A 16,650-nucleotide genomic window follows, 5' to 3' on the forward strand; every position below is an offset into this window, starting at 1 on the left:
GGCAGCAAGCCTTAAAGTCCTTGCTCTATTGGTTTAGTAAAATATTGTGTTAGATCATTTTTAACTAAATTTGTGTATAAAGAATTATTGAATATTCTCCAGAGTCTCTATTTAAAGAAATATTATTATCCATTTTGAGTCTAATTTCAATTTACTACTGAGCCACCTGTTTTATGCCCAAATCTTTACTAATGAGACAAGATTTTTCAAAAATTACTGTGTGGGTGGGGTTATCAAAGATATAACTACCTAAGGCAGAATCAAAAGAATTATTAGAACTATTAGAAATTAATGCTTTGTCTGGTTCTAGGCGTTTACCCCCCCCCAGAAAATACCCCCCAGAAAATAACCCCCGTGGAAAATAAGGCTTTCCAACTTTGGAAATTTTATTTGAATTTTATTTTTTTTTATTTCCGTAGGGGGGAGGAATTTTGGAACTTGTGTATTATGCGCCATTCACTCAAGTTTACGCTGTGTAAAATTCGAGAACACATCGGTTTTTTGTTAGTTTCTTTGTTACTTTAGATATAAATTTGGGCTATAGGTTTGCACGTTAGGGGGGAGGGGGTAAAGTATAGCGGGTCTACATGAAAAATGTGTTTGGTACAATTATTCTGCAAATTAGACAGATAGATAAATAAGTTTATTTTAAAGCCAAATACGGCCATGAACACAGTAAAATAACATAAATGAATAGGGGGGGGGGGGGGGGGGTTAACCCACTGGAAAATCCCCCCCCCCCACGAAAAATACCCTCCACGGAAAGTAACCCCGCGGAAAATACCCTCTCCTTGGAAAATACACTCGCGAAAAATACCCTCCCCTCTGTGGAAAATAAGGTTTCTAAACTTGAAACTTTTATTTGAGTTTTTTTTAGTTTTGTTAAAAAGTGCTCAGGAACTGGAAAAAGAGGAATTTGCACATCAAAAGTATCTTAAAAACTTAAGATACTTCTGAAAAAATAACACAAATCCATTTGTGTTGAAAAAGACTTCCATATGAACTTCTGCAATTTTTGGCAGTAGCGGGTGCCAAATTAAAAAAAAAAAATTGAAGAAAAAAATATAGGCGAACAATCATCAAAATTAAGCAAAAACATATGGCACCAAAAAGTTTAAGAAGGTCTGGCTATCCTTTGAAAGGATAGTCGGCTTTGGGAACCAACAAATTCTAAACTGTTTAAGTTTTTATGGACGAAAGCATTGTCAAATTCTACGAGTTTGTTTTTCTTATCTTCTAAATGTAAAACTACCACAAATCACCATTAACAAATAAATGAAACCCAAAACTATCTGAAGTTACAATAGTTAGCCTAGTCAAACTCAAAACGAGCAAAAAGTAAAAGGAGTATGGCTGACAACACCCGTGTCTTCTTTAGACCAGAAAATAATTTCCACTTTACATAAAAAACAAATAAATAACCGTGTATTGTTAGTTTGATATACATATTCTGATATCTATTCCTTATAGTTTTAATACTTCTTTATTTGCTAAAGTAAAAAAAGTGAAAACACTTAAAATGCATTTTGTTTTCAGTAAGGTGCAAATTATGTTCTGGTCTTGAGGTTTGAGGGTTGTCAGCCCTACTCATGCTAATTGTTGCTATTTTGAGTTTGAATATGTTATTTATTGAAATTTCTGTTCGTTTTGGGTTCAATTCATTTATTTATTGTGATTTGTGGTAGTTTCACGCTTGGAAAATAATTTTAATATTATCTACTCATTTTTGGCTTAACGAGGCTCTTTACTATTCTTTGACAAACTTGTTTTGTGGAAAAAGCTTTTCATATTAATTTCCGTTCATTCTTTATTGACATAGTCGTTTTCATATAAAATTTTTTTTTATATTTTTAATTTTTTTTTATATTATACTCCATAATTTTTACTTTTAAGATTATTTGACTTTATTTCTGCTCATTTTTGGTTTAATGAGGCTCTTTACTTTTCTTTAAAAAACTTTTTTTTCCCATTAACAAATACTATCTGTAAGTAATTAAATAAAAAAAAAAGCTTTTCAACTGAAAGTGAGCAGCAACATCAAACCTTAAAACGAACTGAAATTATTACCTATATGAAAAGGGTTGCCTCCTCCTCAAGACCTCACTCTTTACGTTAAAGTTCTCGCTCCATGAAAAAAAAGACGATACTTGTGTGTTATATGCCACTGACTCAAGATTACGATGTGTAAAACTCGAGAACAAACTGGTTTCTTCGTTATTTTAAAAATAAATTGGGGCTATATATTTGCACATGAGGGGGGGGGGGTAAAGTAGGTACAATTACTCTGCACATTATGAAGTAAGAATTGTTTTCTGACTTCAAACTATCCAAATACTTTACCTCCCCCCCCCCCCCTTATGTGCAAATATATAGCCCAAGTTATGTATTTCCCATATATTCTGTCACTTTTCTTTGTCTTGTCTTGCGCTAAGCTGAAAAAAAACTAACAAACAAACTGGTTTTGTTCTTGAGTTTTACACATTGTAAACTTGAGTGAGTTGCCCATAACACACAAGTACTAAAACTCCTTTCCCCAACGGAAATTAAAAAAATAAAACTCAAATAAAATTCTCAAATTTGAAAAACCTTCTTTTCCGTGGGGGGGGGTATTTTCCCTGGGGGGAAAGTATTTGGACAGTATGAAGTCAGAAAACAATTCTTTCTAGGTATATGGCCACTAAAAAATTACAGAAGAATAGCGAGGTATCTGTAAATTTTGTTAACTAAAAAAAAAAAAAAAAAAAAAAAACAGTATAAAGTAAATGTAATGTTTCATCTAAGTGTTTTTCCAAGTGTTAAATTTTTTTTCCCAATGACCGTTTTTCCAAGTATTAAATACTATAATTAGGTTAATGTAGTGTTTCATTTAAGTGTTTTATGATGATTGCTGATCAAAGTTTATATTATTTATGCCTTTCATTTATGTTATTTTACTGTGTTCATGGCCGTATATTTGGCTTTAAAATACTCTTATTTATCTATCTATCTAATATGCAGAATAATTGTACCAAGCACATTTTGCATGCAGACCCGCTATACTTCACCCCCCCCCTCCCCCCTAATGGGCAAATCTATAGCCCCAATTTATTTCTAAAGTAACAAATAAACTAAAAAAAACAAAAACGGTTTGTTTCGAATTTTACACAGTGTAAACTTGAGTGCCTGGCACATAATACACAAGTACCAAAATCCCCTTACAGAAATTAAAAAAACGAAACTCAAATAAAATTCTCAAATTTGGAAAGCCTCTATTTTCTAGGGGGGGTATTTTCCGGGGTTAATCGCCGGGGGGGGGGGTAAACACCAGCCACCACTTTGTCTATCTCTTCTTTATGCTGGTGTAGGGGTTTTTCTAGATTCTGATGAGTTCTGTCAGCATAATAATTGTCACAGTCACATGGTATTTCATAAACCCCTCTTTGGCGAGTAACTGGGATTTTATCCTTACCAGAGTTTAAGAAATTTGTGATTTTAAAATTATTAGTGAGAACTACATACAGATTATTTTTTGCAGATTTTCCTATTGTTTCTAAGTGTGTTTGTTTGAAATCTAATTCTTTTCACCAATCTCTTTATGTGGGTTCCTTTGAAGGACATTGCTCTTTTACCACCCACAGCTCATAGTCTACCAACTGCCTAACCTGTTGTAAAACATGACTGCAATCTGCTGTGGAAAAAGTGGGGTAGCATAGTAGCAATACTACTTGGCAGTTTTCATGGACAAGTGAAATTTGTTGGCAGATTTGGCTGCTTTTGGAATTATGTTGAATTCTGCTACTGGCAGCTTTGAAACTTTTTCCATACTTGACTGTAATCTTACTGCCTTGGAAGTAACTGGTACTAGGTGCTACAAAATGAGACTTTCTTCTATTTTTTTACAGTCAGCAAAACTGCTATAATTACTGACTGTGATCATGTCATGTCATTTGAACTGTAATTACTGTCATGTCATTATTTTCATGGTCTTTATTTAACCAAATGAAAAATCGTGACACCCTCCATAAAAATAGGGTATGAGTTGGTCAAACTGCTGCATTTACTGAACTAGATTGAAATTTTAGTAGGTATCATGTCAGTATTTTCATGTTCTTTATTTAACCAAATGGAAAATTGTGGCGCCATCCATAAAATCATGGCAAGAGTCAGTGAAACCACTGTCTTTAACAGCCAAGATTTCAGTATACATCATGTCAGAACTTATTTCGGTATTTATCTTTTTGGAAAGGAAATTCAGTAAATTTCTATACAGGCTAGGGCTCCACCTGGCCTTATAATGAGGGAATGCAATTATGACAGCAGAGGAAAATTTTATTATGAAATAGTACAAGGTATCAGTTTAGCATCCAAATCTCAAGAAGGAAACACCATTAATTTTGAAAAATACTTTTAAAAATTATATAATACTTACTTACATTATTCCTTAAGGCCAACCAATAAACCTTACCCTCCACCCAAAATGGACAAATATATAGCCCAAATTACATGTGCTCAACACATTAACTATAGGCTGACCTTTTTTCATTCTACTTGTTGCTGTTAAATTAATATTAGAAAAAGAAGCAGCCTATAGAAAATTCACTGAGTATACATGAAAGTGAATAAAAAAAAAAACTGATTATATTGGGCTGTTTTTTTTTGGGGGGGGGGGATAAAGCTTTTTTTTCTCCAATAATTTGGAGAAAAAAAAATATTATAGAGCCCATATATAATAGTTTTAGCAATAACTATATATATATATATATATATATATATATATATATATATATATATATATATATATATATATATATATATATATATATATATATATATATAATATATATATATATATATATATATATATATATATATATATATATATATATAATATGGACTGTATATTTGTCCATTACGGGGGGGGCGCACAAAGTTCTTTGGTATGTCTTAAGTAATGATACAAGTATGTATTTTAGAATTTTTTTAAAGCCGTTTTCAGAATTTTATAATGTTTTCTTCCAGAGAGTGAGAATACTAAACTGATAACATTCTAAACTTCTGAAAACATTTAATAAAATGGAGGAATTTTATAACTTATAAATTGTTAAATTAATCAGACTTTGATTATAATAAATCAATACATGTTGAATATATGACTGTGAAATATTAACTAAATATTGGTCACTGAAATGAATGGTTGCATAGATTTTTAACCTTTACTGGCAAATGTTTTTTTTCAAATTATTTGATGCCTGTCTGATAAGCTATAGACTGAATAAACTGACATTAAAACTTTTAGTGTAGAGGGAGTAGCTCAACAAACCATGGTGCACCATTTGGGATATGACAGATGAGTCAGCTCACCTCCATCACTGATACTAGTGGGTACAAGATTTATCCTATTGCTACTAAGTGCAATTTAAGGTAAAAGAATTAGAACAAGGTGTCAATTTTAATGCTCAATTGGAATTTTCAATGATAGGAAGCAATATAGCCTAGGCTAGCCTACTTGGAAAGAGCATAAAAAGGAACATTGAATGGCATGTTCATTTTCTAGCTAGGGTAGAAATTGAAAAATCTTAAAATTTACATATTCTTGGGAATGAGCAACCCATGTGGGTAAATTTTGTGTAGTTCATATTATTGACTTACAAATAAAATGAACACACAATTTGATGCCTTTTTTATGCTCTTTCCAAATATAACAATCATTTTTGTCAGAAATGAATTTTAGCCCCACCCCTATATATACCAATCCAGGGTACATATTTGCACATTAGGGGGGTGGGGGTAAAGTTTATTTCTGATGCAAATGAGAGGGTAAGTTTAAACTTTATCCCCCCCCCTAATGTGCAAACACATACCCTGAACTGGTATATATAGGGGTGAGGGTAAAATTCATTTCCAACAAAAATGATTATTATAATGGTATTTCTAATGCTTTTCTTCAGAAAGACAACCACGTGTTTAGCTGAATCTCTTGCGTTTTTGTTTAGCCATTGTCTATTGAGTGGTAAATGCCCCACAGCATGAAAAAAAAGCGGTTGTAAAGCCACTCCATAAAGGAGGATCTAAACCCCAATTTGTAAATTATTGTCCAATTTTAAACACTTCAATTTTTTTTAGAGTTCTTGAAAATATTATTGTATATCAGATACAGGATTACTTCAACCAAAATAAATTATGGCATCCGTCACAACATGGTTTTAGAAAAAACAGGTCATGTAATATGCAGTTGCTAGAAGTTGTAAAAGATTTCCAAAATATGGCTGATTTTAGTTTGAAGTTTGATTGCTTGTACATTGACTTCAGTAAAGCATTTGACAAAATTTCAGTTAGTTTGTTGTTTGAAAAATGGGAAAAGTATAAGCTAGGCAGTAGAACTTTAACATGGACTACAGATTATTTATCAGGCTGTTTGCAGCAAGTTATAGTTGGTAGTGCACTTTCAAGTGAGAGTCCAATTTTGAGTGGTGTGCCACAAACCAGTTATTTGGGCCCAGTGTTATTTTGTTTGTTTGTCAATGATTTGCCTGAAGTATTTTGTCACTCCACTGTCAAGCTGTTTGTAGATGATATAAAACTGTATAAAAGTGTTAACTCCCCATTAGACATCACCCTTATTCAAGAGGATCTAAATGCCCTAAATGATTGGTGTAAATTGGACTCCATGTTTGTAAACCATCAAAAATGTTTTGTACTCTATTACTTTCCAAAAAGCTTGAATTACCATTATTTTCTTGGTGTTACACCTGTTTCATCTGCGGATTCAGTAAGGGATTTAAGTGTTCACTTTGATCACCAGTTGAAGTTTCACAAGCATGTGTCAATAATTTTGCGAAATGCTAATTACAGCCTGCTTCGGATTAAGAGAAGTTTCATGAAATTTAACCTTCACACTTTTATGACACTATACAAGACAATAGTATACCTGGTGGTAGAATACTGTTCCTCTGTGTGGTATCCTACATGGAAATTTGACTTGCAGCAAATTGAAAAAGTTCAACATCAGGCATCAAAGTTTGTGCCATTAAAGCAGCATTCACAAGCATGTCTAGCTAGAAACCCATGTCTAGCCAGAATCCAATGTCTAGGCAATGACCGTTCACATGTAAAATTCAATACTTAGCTAAAACTACAAATTTAGCTTCAAATTGTCATTTCTAGCCAATCAACAGAGCTTATGCAGACAAAACTTTCAAATATTATAATCCCTATTTTTACTGTCACAAGCTAATGGATGAGATAAGCAAAACAATTGCCTTAGTGTGCTTCATTATTATGTCTGGTGTTGTATATTTGCCTGAAAATGAAAAAAACAATCAATGAGAAAACAAAAATTATATTTCAGTTTACAAATGTAAACAAAAATGATGAAAATGGTGTATCTTGACACATTCTGATTGGCTGCAATCAAAAATCCCAGACATTGAGTGCTAGAGGCTAGAACTCAATGTCTAGCCAAGCGCCTTGTCTAGCATGTCTAGTTTAACTTGTGATTGGTCATTGCCTAGACATTGGATTCTGGCTAGACATGTGTCTAGACATGGGATTCTAGCTGGACACACTTGTGAACACTGCTTAACCATATCAGCATTGACTGGAGTGTTTGGAACTTCCTTATCTGGAGTTTCAACAGGATAGCATTGACCTGATCAATACATTCTGTATTATGAAGGGTGTTGTTAATCTGGACTAGGCAGATTTCTTCAAACTTAGTCATTTCTCAGCCACTTGACAAAACTTGTATAAACTGTACCAGCCACAAGTGCACAAGAAAATAGGTCAATGTAGCTTTGTTAACCGTACAACAAAACTTTGGAATAGTTTACCCAATACAATAGTTTCAACTCAAACAGTGCAATCATTTAAGAGTGCTCTTGTTGAAGCTGAGTTCTATGAAAAACAGTTTCTGTAATATAGGCCTAATAGTTGTTTTTTCACTGATGAATTTTTTTTTTTTTTGCAGTGTTACCTACTGTTTAAGCTGTCATTTTTTGTGTTTGTTAAGTGACAAGCCTATGGCTTCTCCTTTATAGGACAAAATAAATAAATGAATAAAATATAGCCTAGGCTATTTGTAAAGAGCATAAAAGAGGCATCAAGTAGCATGTTCACTTTATTTGTAAGTCAATAATATGAACTGTCAAAAATTTACCCCCATGTGTGACCTAATCTGCTCTTGCCTACAAACTAGACCAGTCTAATTTTGTCTTACCTGCAAAAAAATGGTATCCACCACCAGGTCCATAATGCTGAGCTCCTCTTGTGACATTAAAAACCTTTCCTAAAAGAGCAATATAGACCTCTTCTCCTTCATCTCCAGTGAACTTTGACAATTCCTCAGCAGTGAAAATCCTTTCCACTAATGGATCAATACTCTTCCCACCTGCTGCTTCAGAAGGAGTCCCATGGATGTAAGAGAAAGTGCTTTTACACCAGTCATGCTTCAGACACTGGTTATGTAAATAGAAAAGTGACTGTTTTAATTTTGGTTTAAGTGATGAATCCAAAAAATAACAAGCACTAATTGAAATTAGTAGTGCAGCAAACGCAAATTTTAAATTTGGAGCCATTTTTATTCTCTGAAACTGAAATCAATAAATTATCGGATCGATAATCTTGGAAGTGAAAACAATGACTGATGGATTTGAAGGTTTTAAAGAGGAAATAAAATTTTATAGACGAAGAGACAGGTGCAATCCAGAATTCGACACAAATAGTGCTGTTACTTATAGTACTTCAAATTGGACTGAGTTATTTGTCAATCGTTTTCTTTTCGATGCGCAAGCATCTGTGGATTCCGACGACTTGTTATTTTTTGTTAGAAAGAAACATATCCGTGGGTCCACTTGTGAGTCTCCTAAATTTCACACCGAGTTGGAAGTCTATCGGAGAGATAGTAAAAAACTACCTATTGGCAATCCTGATATAGCGTGGGATGAAACTGTATATCTAAACCTCATTATACATAGCTTAAGATATGAGCTAACCGTCGCAGTTTGCTCAAGAACTAGCCTTAAAGATTTTCAAGTTTTAAAAAAGCATACACAGAAAGTCTTTGCATTACCAAGTCGAAGACGTATGGATTCAAAAAGTGATACAGAAGATATCAGTTTTCCAGATATATGTTTTAGCGTTGATAATTTTGACGACATTTATGAAAATATAATATTACGCGACGGGGAATTTTTATGTGTTGAATTAGTTGCAAGAGATGCTGAAGCCATTCAAGGTGTATTATTCTTTGCAACAGTGCCCTATCATATTTTAAAGCAAGCTTACAGAGGAAAAAATGGGCCCAAATTACGCTTCTCTGGAAAATATTCTAGAACTAACGGTATAAAAATGGACTTTGCAAGAATTCGATCAGCGAGTAAAAAGGGTTATGTTGAAGTAGCAATTACAAAAGTTAAGCAACGATATACTGACCTCGAAAGCCCTATATCAGAACCAGAATTTTCAGCCAGTGACACAGATGATGAATGTGAAGAAGCCATTAATGCATTATGGCAAAGACGTGTGAGTGATCCCAATCTAAATGTTAGTTTAAATTACATTACAACCCCAGCGGTACAGAGGAAAAAGCCGAATCGAGCTTCCAAAAGTCAAATATGCGAGATTGAGACATGTGAATTAGCAGTAGATGAGATAGATGAGAGTACTCTATGGTCTACAAAAGGATGTTTACAGACTTTTCATTTTTGGAAAGAGTCAAGACGTTCCGAATCTTGGATTATGAATTCATTAGTTACCTGTGTTTCTTTACCTTGGTATTCAATTATTTATAATTTACTTGAGAACAGGACCAACCCTGTTCTTAGCTTTTAGGTTTTACTGCTTTTTTATAAGTGTTGCAAAAGCCTTTCAAAGCAGAAAATCAAATCTCTTTTTACCAGTGGTTCTGTCTCGACCTTGTTTGGAGAGCATGAAGCTCAAGGAACAAAAGAAAATTTATCTCAAGTTCTTTTTCACCCCACTAATTATCATTAACAACTTTCTACTATTTCGCAGAAGAAAATTGTTTACAAGCATAAATTGTATTTCGTAGCGATATATTAAATCAAAGGGAGGTCCCTAGTTGTTTCTTAAAGGAGGAAGTTTAATTTTTCTTTTAATTTATTTTGCCTTTTGAACTCGAAATTCATCAAAGATTTTCTGAAACAATGTTTTAAACAATCAAAAAATTTTACTATGAACCAATTGTAAACACACTTTGTATTTGGCAAGAAATTTTCATTACGAAGGTGCAACACATCTTATATTTGAGGAGATATTTAATCCGAAAGACAAGTTCAGATTTAGGGATACGGTATCGTGTAAACCCACAGGACGGAGTGATATACGATCTAAATTCAACAAAATACGAACTAAATTCGGGAAAAGCAAAAAAAGTACGATCAAACGTTATAGAAAATACATTTCTAAAATACTTTTTTACTTTTAATCTAGATTAGAGCCTGAAGTTTTTTGATTTCCTGCTTTATTCTCTTTTCCCCCAACTAAGGGACTAAACGTGTCTTATTTGATATCAAATTTTTACCAGTTCATTAATTACTATACATTCATTAAGGGTGCTTAATCATACAATTTTTATCTATTGGTGTTTTCGCTGCTATTTATTGCTGGCTTCTTCGGTCAAAACTAGTTATAGTTGCCACCATTTTGCCCCTTTTCAAACTTAATTTTATACAGTTAGACGCACTTTAATTTAATTGTAGGACAACTTTAGCACCAAATGCCGATTCCGTTTCTCACCAAGAACTATCGCAAGACAAAAGCAATTGTGTAGATCAAACGTCTAGGAGAAAAAGAATCCAATTAGTTACAAGCTATTACCAAAATTGAATTTGAAACCATAATATATATTTTCATAAAAGAACCATGAAACAATAGCTTAAAATTGTAATATTTTTTAAAAATACAATTAGTGGCTCATTCTGTTTGAAAACCAGTATACGGATTGTTCACAATCTCACAACTGATTGCTCACAATTTCGTAAACTACCTCCTGTTATTTTTTTTTTTAGTTTCAACGAATTATCTCCTATTAACTCAAAAAAAGGAACGATGGGGTAAAGCAAGGCCGTATTCATGGGGAGGGTTTGAACACCCCCGTAATGTTTTTCCGACTCGTAAAAACATAACAAAACGCATTAAAAAAAACAATTTCATAAGTTTTTTTCTTTTTTGTAATCCCCCCTCTCCTGAAAAAATCCTGGATACGGCCCTCGAGAAAAGTGAAAACCCCCCAAATGAAAATAAACACAAAGACGGCAGGAAGTTTTCAATAGTAGCCATAATTTTGGTCTCTTTATTTGGATATCCAAACATCGACAGTGTATTCCTCTATAAAACGAAGAAAAATGGAAAATAAATGCTTTTCATGAAGAAACTGTGTTTTGACAGAAGATGTGGAAGCAAGAGACAACTGAGTCTTCTTGAGTGTTATTTCAATTATTTTTTCTGCTTGAATAAAATTTTTAGAATTAGCTGGCTTTTAAACATCTATTTTAAGATTGAACACCAGCCTACAGGAAACTGAACAGGGGAGGGGGAATAATATAATCCATACACTCAATACGATCCAAGGTGCCTCAGAGAAACAAAAGAACTAATTATGAAAGCCTAAAAAAAAAAAATTATGATTATTTTTTTACTTTTGTTTTATATTGGGTCGACAATAAAGAAGCATGCCCACCAATTGGGCAGGATTTTTAACTAACATTAAAAAACCAGAAACAACAACAAACAAACTAATCTATGTTTTGGAAACTAACAAAGGACCAAGTCGAACTATTACAATAAATTACAATAAACAAAACGAGTTAAAGGAAAGCATCTACTCTTTTTTTTTCAATTTCAGGTTGGATTCAGAGTCATCAATCGAGGAAGGAAAGGGGGGGGGGTGAATTTTCCCCCAAGATTTTTTCCTCTCTCCTACATTTTGAAAAATACCTTTTTTGATTGAGAAGTGGATTTTTTGCCACTTTCATTAAAAAAGAACAAAACTGCCTTTTGTAGATTTTAAAAATACAGCCGCTTTATATTCTCATGAACTGATACCACTGGGTGGACTCGAAAAAAAATTCGAATTTTAACTAAAATCGTATTTTAGTAGATTATAATTAGGCTTGTTTGGAATTTTCCTAGTTTTATCAGGCAACTCTGCATTGTCAATGGCGATATGACTTTTAATTTTGATTCATACAATTTTACAGTGCCAAAGATTGCTCTCTTGTCACTTTCACATGTTTTTTGATCAACCATGCATTTTAGATGCCAAAGAATTAGATATCGGGCAGGCATTCAAAAAGTAATTCGAAGGGGTTATGTAACATTTTTTGTCAAATTAATTATTTCTCCATTCTGGGTACCTATATCTTAATTAGGGCTTCAAAATAATTAGTCTATTTAAAGATAGTTAGTTTTTTTTTAAAGTAAGAAATAACCTTGAACAGTTATCTCTGACATGTATCGTGCGTATAAACCTTCCTGACTACTTCTGTGTACATCTTGCTCTCTGTGTTTGCCTCTTTTTACGAAAAAAAACACAAAAAAGAGAGAGAAAGAGAAGACGAACGCAATTTTAGGAGTCCAACAAAATATAAACAAAAAGTATTGGTTCTCTTGTCATTTGGAAAAGGGGAGAAATTGAACAATCTAAAACAATTGTATATGAAAATTTTCTTAAGATTCTAGAAGGTTATAGCCCAGGGGAACATCCAGAGGTTTGGTCGAGTAAATTTGTTTATATACATTTTTGCTAAGTTTTATGAGCCGGAAACAAATTTTAGGGAGGGAAGGATTTTCAAAACCGTAACCCCTCTCCCTGGATAGAACCTCGCTATAGCCTTTCTAAGACTATAGACACTTTTATCCAGTAATTCCACAAGTATATGTTAATTTACAAATAATAACAATAATAAAAAAAAAACATAAGGGCCTCAGTGAGTTGTCCTAACCCTTAAATTATAATCTCAAATTCAAAAATAACACTGGTGATAAAGTAAAATTTATTCGAATCCATGGGAGTCATAAACAGAGTGACACATGGTCCGTATCAAACTTTCTTAACAATTTGAACAACATCTTCGTCATTAAGAACATGGTCCTTTCCAACGTTTTGTGGCAAATGCTTCACAGATGAGCCCCATACAAGTGCACTAGAAGAAAACATTAAAATGTAATTGCTCTTTTAGCTAGGTAAATGCTGTGAATAATGTCTATCGTAGGCAGAATTAGATAGCGCTTTAATAAACACTGCTATAGAAAGTCCATATAAAAGCTGAAAATACAAATATTGAAAAAAAAAAAAAAGCGCTCATAAGTGTGAAAATTTACATCATGCAACATGGTGTGGAAACTGGATGTCAGAACTAGGGTATGATGCATTGCATCAACACGAATATTGGTCCAATCTTCAAAACTCGCTAAAATACTGAATATAAAAATGACAGAAAGAGTTAAAGAAGAATACTTCAAAAACGCCTAATTCGTTAAATGAACTAAAAAGAAGAAGAAGAAGAAACTTCAATTGGATACAACAGACTTTAATGTATTTGGAGATAAATGCGTCTTTTTTAAATATTTTTCTTTTTTTTAAATCTTCGGTAAAACTTGTTATCAGTTGCCATCCTTTAAACTACTAATTCATACTTCCAACAACGGTTTCTCGCCTGTGGTACTTCATCCCTAGATCAAACCTGCCTCTCCTTCAAAATAACCAACTCCCCTAGCTTTACCCGTAAACTGGTAATTGATCATCTTTGGTCTAATCAGACAAAAGTAAATAAAATGTTAAAAAGTGTTGGTATTTTAAGTAAAAAACAAGAAACCAAGCAAGGAACAGAACAATTTTTCTTCCAATATACATCTGCCACGGGGGTAGGGGGAGGAGAGATAGTTAAAGGAATAAAAGTGGGCTCGTAACCCTTTAAGAGGTTACTTAGGGATAACTTCAAATTTGTTAGACATTCGGAAAAAAAGTGTCTTCCAAAAAATTTTCACTGCAAATTTTGCAAAAAAAAAAAAAAAAAAAAAAAAAAAAAAAAAAAAAGGCACTGCAATAAGATAAGAGCTTGCTTTTTAGATGGAAAACTTTACAATAACTAGATAAACTAAAAAAATCGTGACTAAGTCACAGGTAGCTGATAAACATATCTAAATCTTCAATCTGTAGTAAAGTCTTCAACCTTCACAGTGTGCACAACTTCCATTCAAGGGGCATGGGGGGTAACTTCAAAGGTTTAAATACTGTCTCTGCAAAAATTACATGTTTCAAATTCAACAAAAAAAGTAGATAAAAAATAGTTTTTCTTAGGTAATGCTTTCTTTTATCTCATGGCGTAAATCCTTTACTTTCAACCTTTATTTCCACTATTTCCGAATTATTTCCAATATTCCGGGTTTTCCATATTTTCCTCAAAAGAAAATTGAGTTCTTTAAAATCTCCACAAAAATTAACGATTTGTATTCCGTTTTAGCGTTCGCGTATATTTACAGACCATAATACTTGGGGAGATTTTAGAAAACCCAACTTTATTTTGGGCAAATTAGGAGAAAATGTCTTTCCACCATTTCCAGAAAGGTTTAAAAACTACTAAGCAAGAATTCTACAGCAACACAATACAAAACTTTTACGAATATTTCCACAGCAAAAATTAGGGCCAAAGAAGGTGTTTTTATTTCAACTCCTTGCAAGTTTACTTGCTGCCGAGCGAGTGTTGTTTGTTTAGCTTATATTACATTTAGAATACAAAAATATTAATCTCCAGAACACTGACTTTTCACGACTGGAAAAGAAAAGTGCTGCGGGGACAAAACTTACAGGAATGGATTTCAAGGATCAGTGGAAGTGAATTTATGCTCCTACCCCCACTTCCTTTTTAATTGTAAGGCATAATATATATTATAAAAATAAGTTTCGATACATAAAACTGTTAACTTAGTTTACTGCCAAAATGTAAACGTTTTTTCAAGCCAAATGTTTTCCTCGGTGCCACGCAAAAATTAGCGCGTGGCATTACATGACTTGTAATAAACATTAAAAATGCCTATTTTAAATAATTTTTCATTTACGAATGAATACATTATTTGCTTCTCACATTCGAAATCGCCTTTGCAAAGCCTAGAAACTAAGAGAAATATAACTTAAACTGAGTTTGATTGCTTTTTAAAGCTATGATAAAAATTAAGTTAGTTAAAGATTAACAGTATTAACTTTTGATTTTTTTTTGGTTCCCTTTGCACCGAATCGTTCAAGTCTTAAAAGTAGGAAGAAGATGGAAGTAGAAACTTCAAAATCCTTATCCAGGCACTAATTTGGGCTTTTGACCCTTTATGAAACTTCGATCAATGTTGCACTAGAACATTCTGAATAAGAGAACTCAGAAAGTTCGAGTGGAAACGTCGCTTCTCCGCTTTAATCGATTTCTAAGTATGCCGCACTACAGTCACCAACTGGTGATATGTACCAGAGTTGCCAGATGGGATGCCTTTGCTCCATTCGGGCGTTGTTTTGAGGCGGTTGCGCATTGAATTTTTCAAATTGGCACATTTTCTTTATGCGGGGGGGGGGCGTTCATTTGGCGCATTTCACTTGGGAAATGGTGCTTTCAGCGCATTTTTCACTTTTACAGGCACACAATTTCAAACCAGACATCTGGCAACACTCCAAGCTTCAGAGTTAAAGAATTAGATAAAAGTTTCAACAACTTGAAATTATGTTTTGAGGAATTTTTAGTTTGACTAATTTTTGTTAAGTTTCTCACTTGCAATATTTGTTTCCCCTTTATGTATAACATAAGATTTTAAAGACGGACCCTTTTAAGTCACTTTTTACACTGATTGGTTGAAACTCAGATAAGAATTGTAACTTCTTTGAACTAGAATTGCCAATACAAACGTATAGGAACAGAGCAAGACTAGGCTAGTAATTGGCTTGGTGTGGAATCAGAGCTGTGTCTTATAGTTTTAGCGAAGCGATTTTACGTCTAGTGATTTTTGTGCGTTCAGGGTGAGAGAATAGGTTTAAAAATTGATCTAAAGAAGACTAGATCGCTTAAATTAAAAATATATAAAGATTAAGAGTAAGGTAAAATATAAAGAGTAGGGTAACTAGAGAATTGACCGGATTGGACAGCATTGGTGCTTTCAATGCCTCAACCCTGGTACCACGGTCTTTTGGTACTTATTGAAAAAATGCCTACCCCCCCTTGGATTTAAAAAAAAACTCCCCCTTAATTCCCGTTAATTAACGCCAATGAGGATGCAACGTTGTTTCGCAGTTGAAAAAAGTTTGAGCAAATTGGTAGTAAGCCTTAAAACTAAGATTAGGATGCTGGAAGTTTCGGTAAAGACAGTGGTCAAGATTGGCTTTGAAAGTAGGCGCAAAGAAAGGTTGAGGAATATATGCTAGATAGTTTCAGATGAAGTACTATTATTTTTCGAAAACAACTCCATATTTTTTCGGAAAAATTGAAATCCTGGGATTTTCTGGGCTAAAAAAAGAAGATCTATATAGTTCAGAAGTTTAAGAAAATTTGTTAAAAGCCTTAATTTTGGAAAACAACATTTATGTAAGTGACATAATTTTATTACTGCATTCGAAAAGCATAAACACGTCATATACACCTCAGTAGTGGTTATGTCGTTTTCAGTGTCAATGATGTA

At 33.3% G+C, this 16,650-nt stretch overlaps 3 protein-coding genes across 3 annotated transcripts in view; 1 reads left to right on the plus strand and 2 right to left on the minus strand.

Moving 5' to 3' along the window:
* Positions 1–8,666, minus strand: part of LOC148942022 (neuferricin) — a 57,849-nt gene extending 49,183 nt beyond the window's left edge. The window contains exon 1 of the mRNA XM_089102835.1: positions 8,195–8,666. Within this exon, the coding sequence (XP_088958961.1) occupies positions 8,195–8,552 (358 nt within the window). The 5' untranslated portion in view covers positions 8,553–8,666. The remainder of the gene's footprint in view (positions 1–8,194) is intronic.
* On the plus strand, positions 8,614–11,433 carry LOC148942023 (uncharacterized protein KIAA0930 homolog). The gene has a single exon (XM_089102833.1). It carries the CDS (start codon positions 8,614–8,616, stop codon positions 9,805–9,807), a length of 1,194 nt encoding a protein of 397 aa, XP_088958959.1. The 3' UTR covers positions 9,808–11,433.
* Positions 11,434–12,978: 1,545 nt separating this feature from the next.
* The window catches only part of 128up (GTP-binding protein 128up), a 55,207-nt gene continuing 51,535 nt past the window's right edge, over positions 12,979–16,650 (minus strand). Inside the window, exon 9 of the mRNA XM_089103515.1 lies at positions 12,979–13,142. Within this exon, the coding sequence (XP_088959641.1) occupies positions 13,040–13,142 (103 nt within the window). The 3' untranslated portion in view covers positions 12,979–13,039. The remainder of the gene's footprint in view (positions 13,143–16,650) is intronic.

This window comes from Artemia sp. Qi Xiang Cuo, chromosome 17, assembly GCF_049724085.1.
Source record: "Artemia sp. Qi Xiang Cuo chromosome 17, ASM4972408v1, whole genome shotgun sequence".
NCBI lineage: Eukaryota > Metazoa > Arthropoda > Branchiopoda > Anostraca > Artemiidae > Artemia > Artemia sp. Qi Xiang Cuo.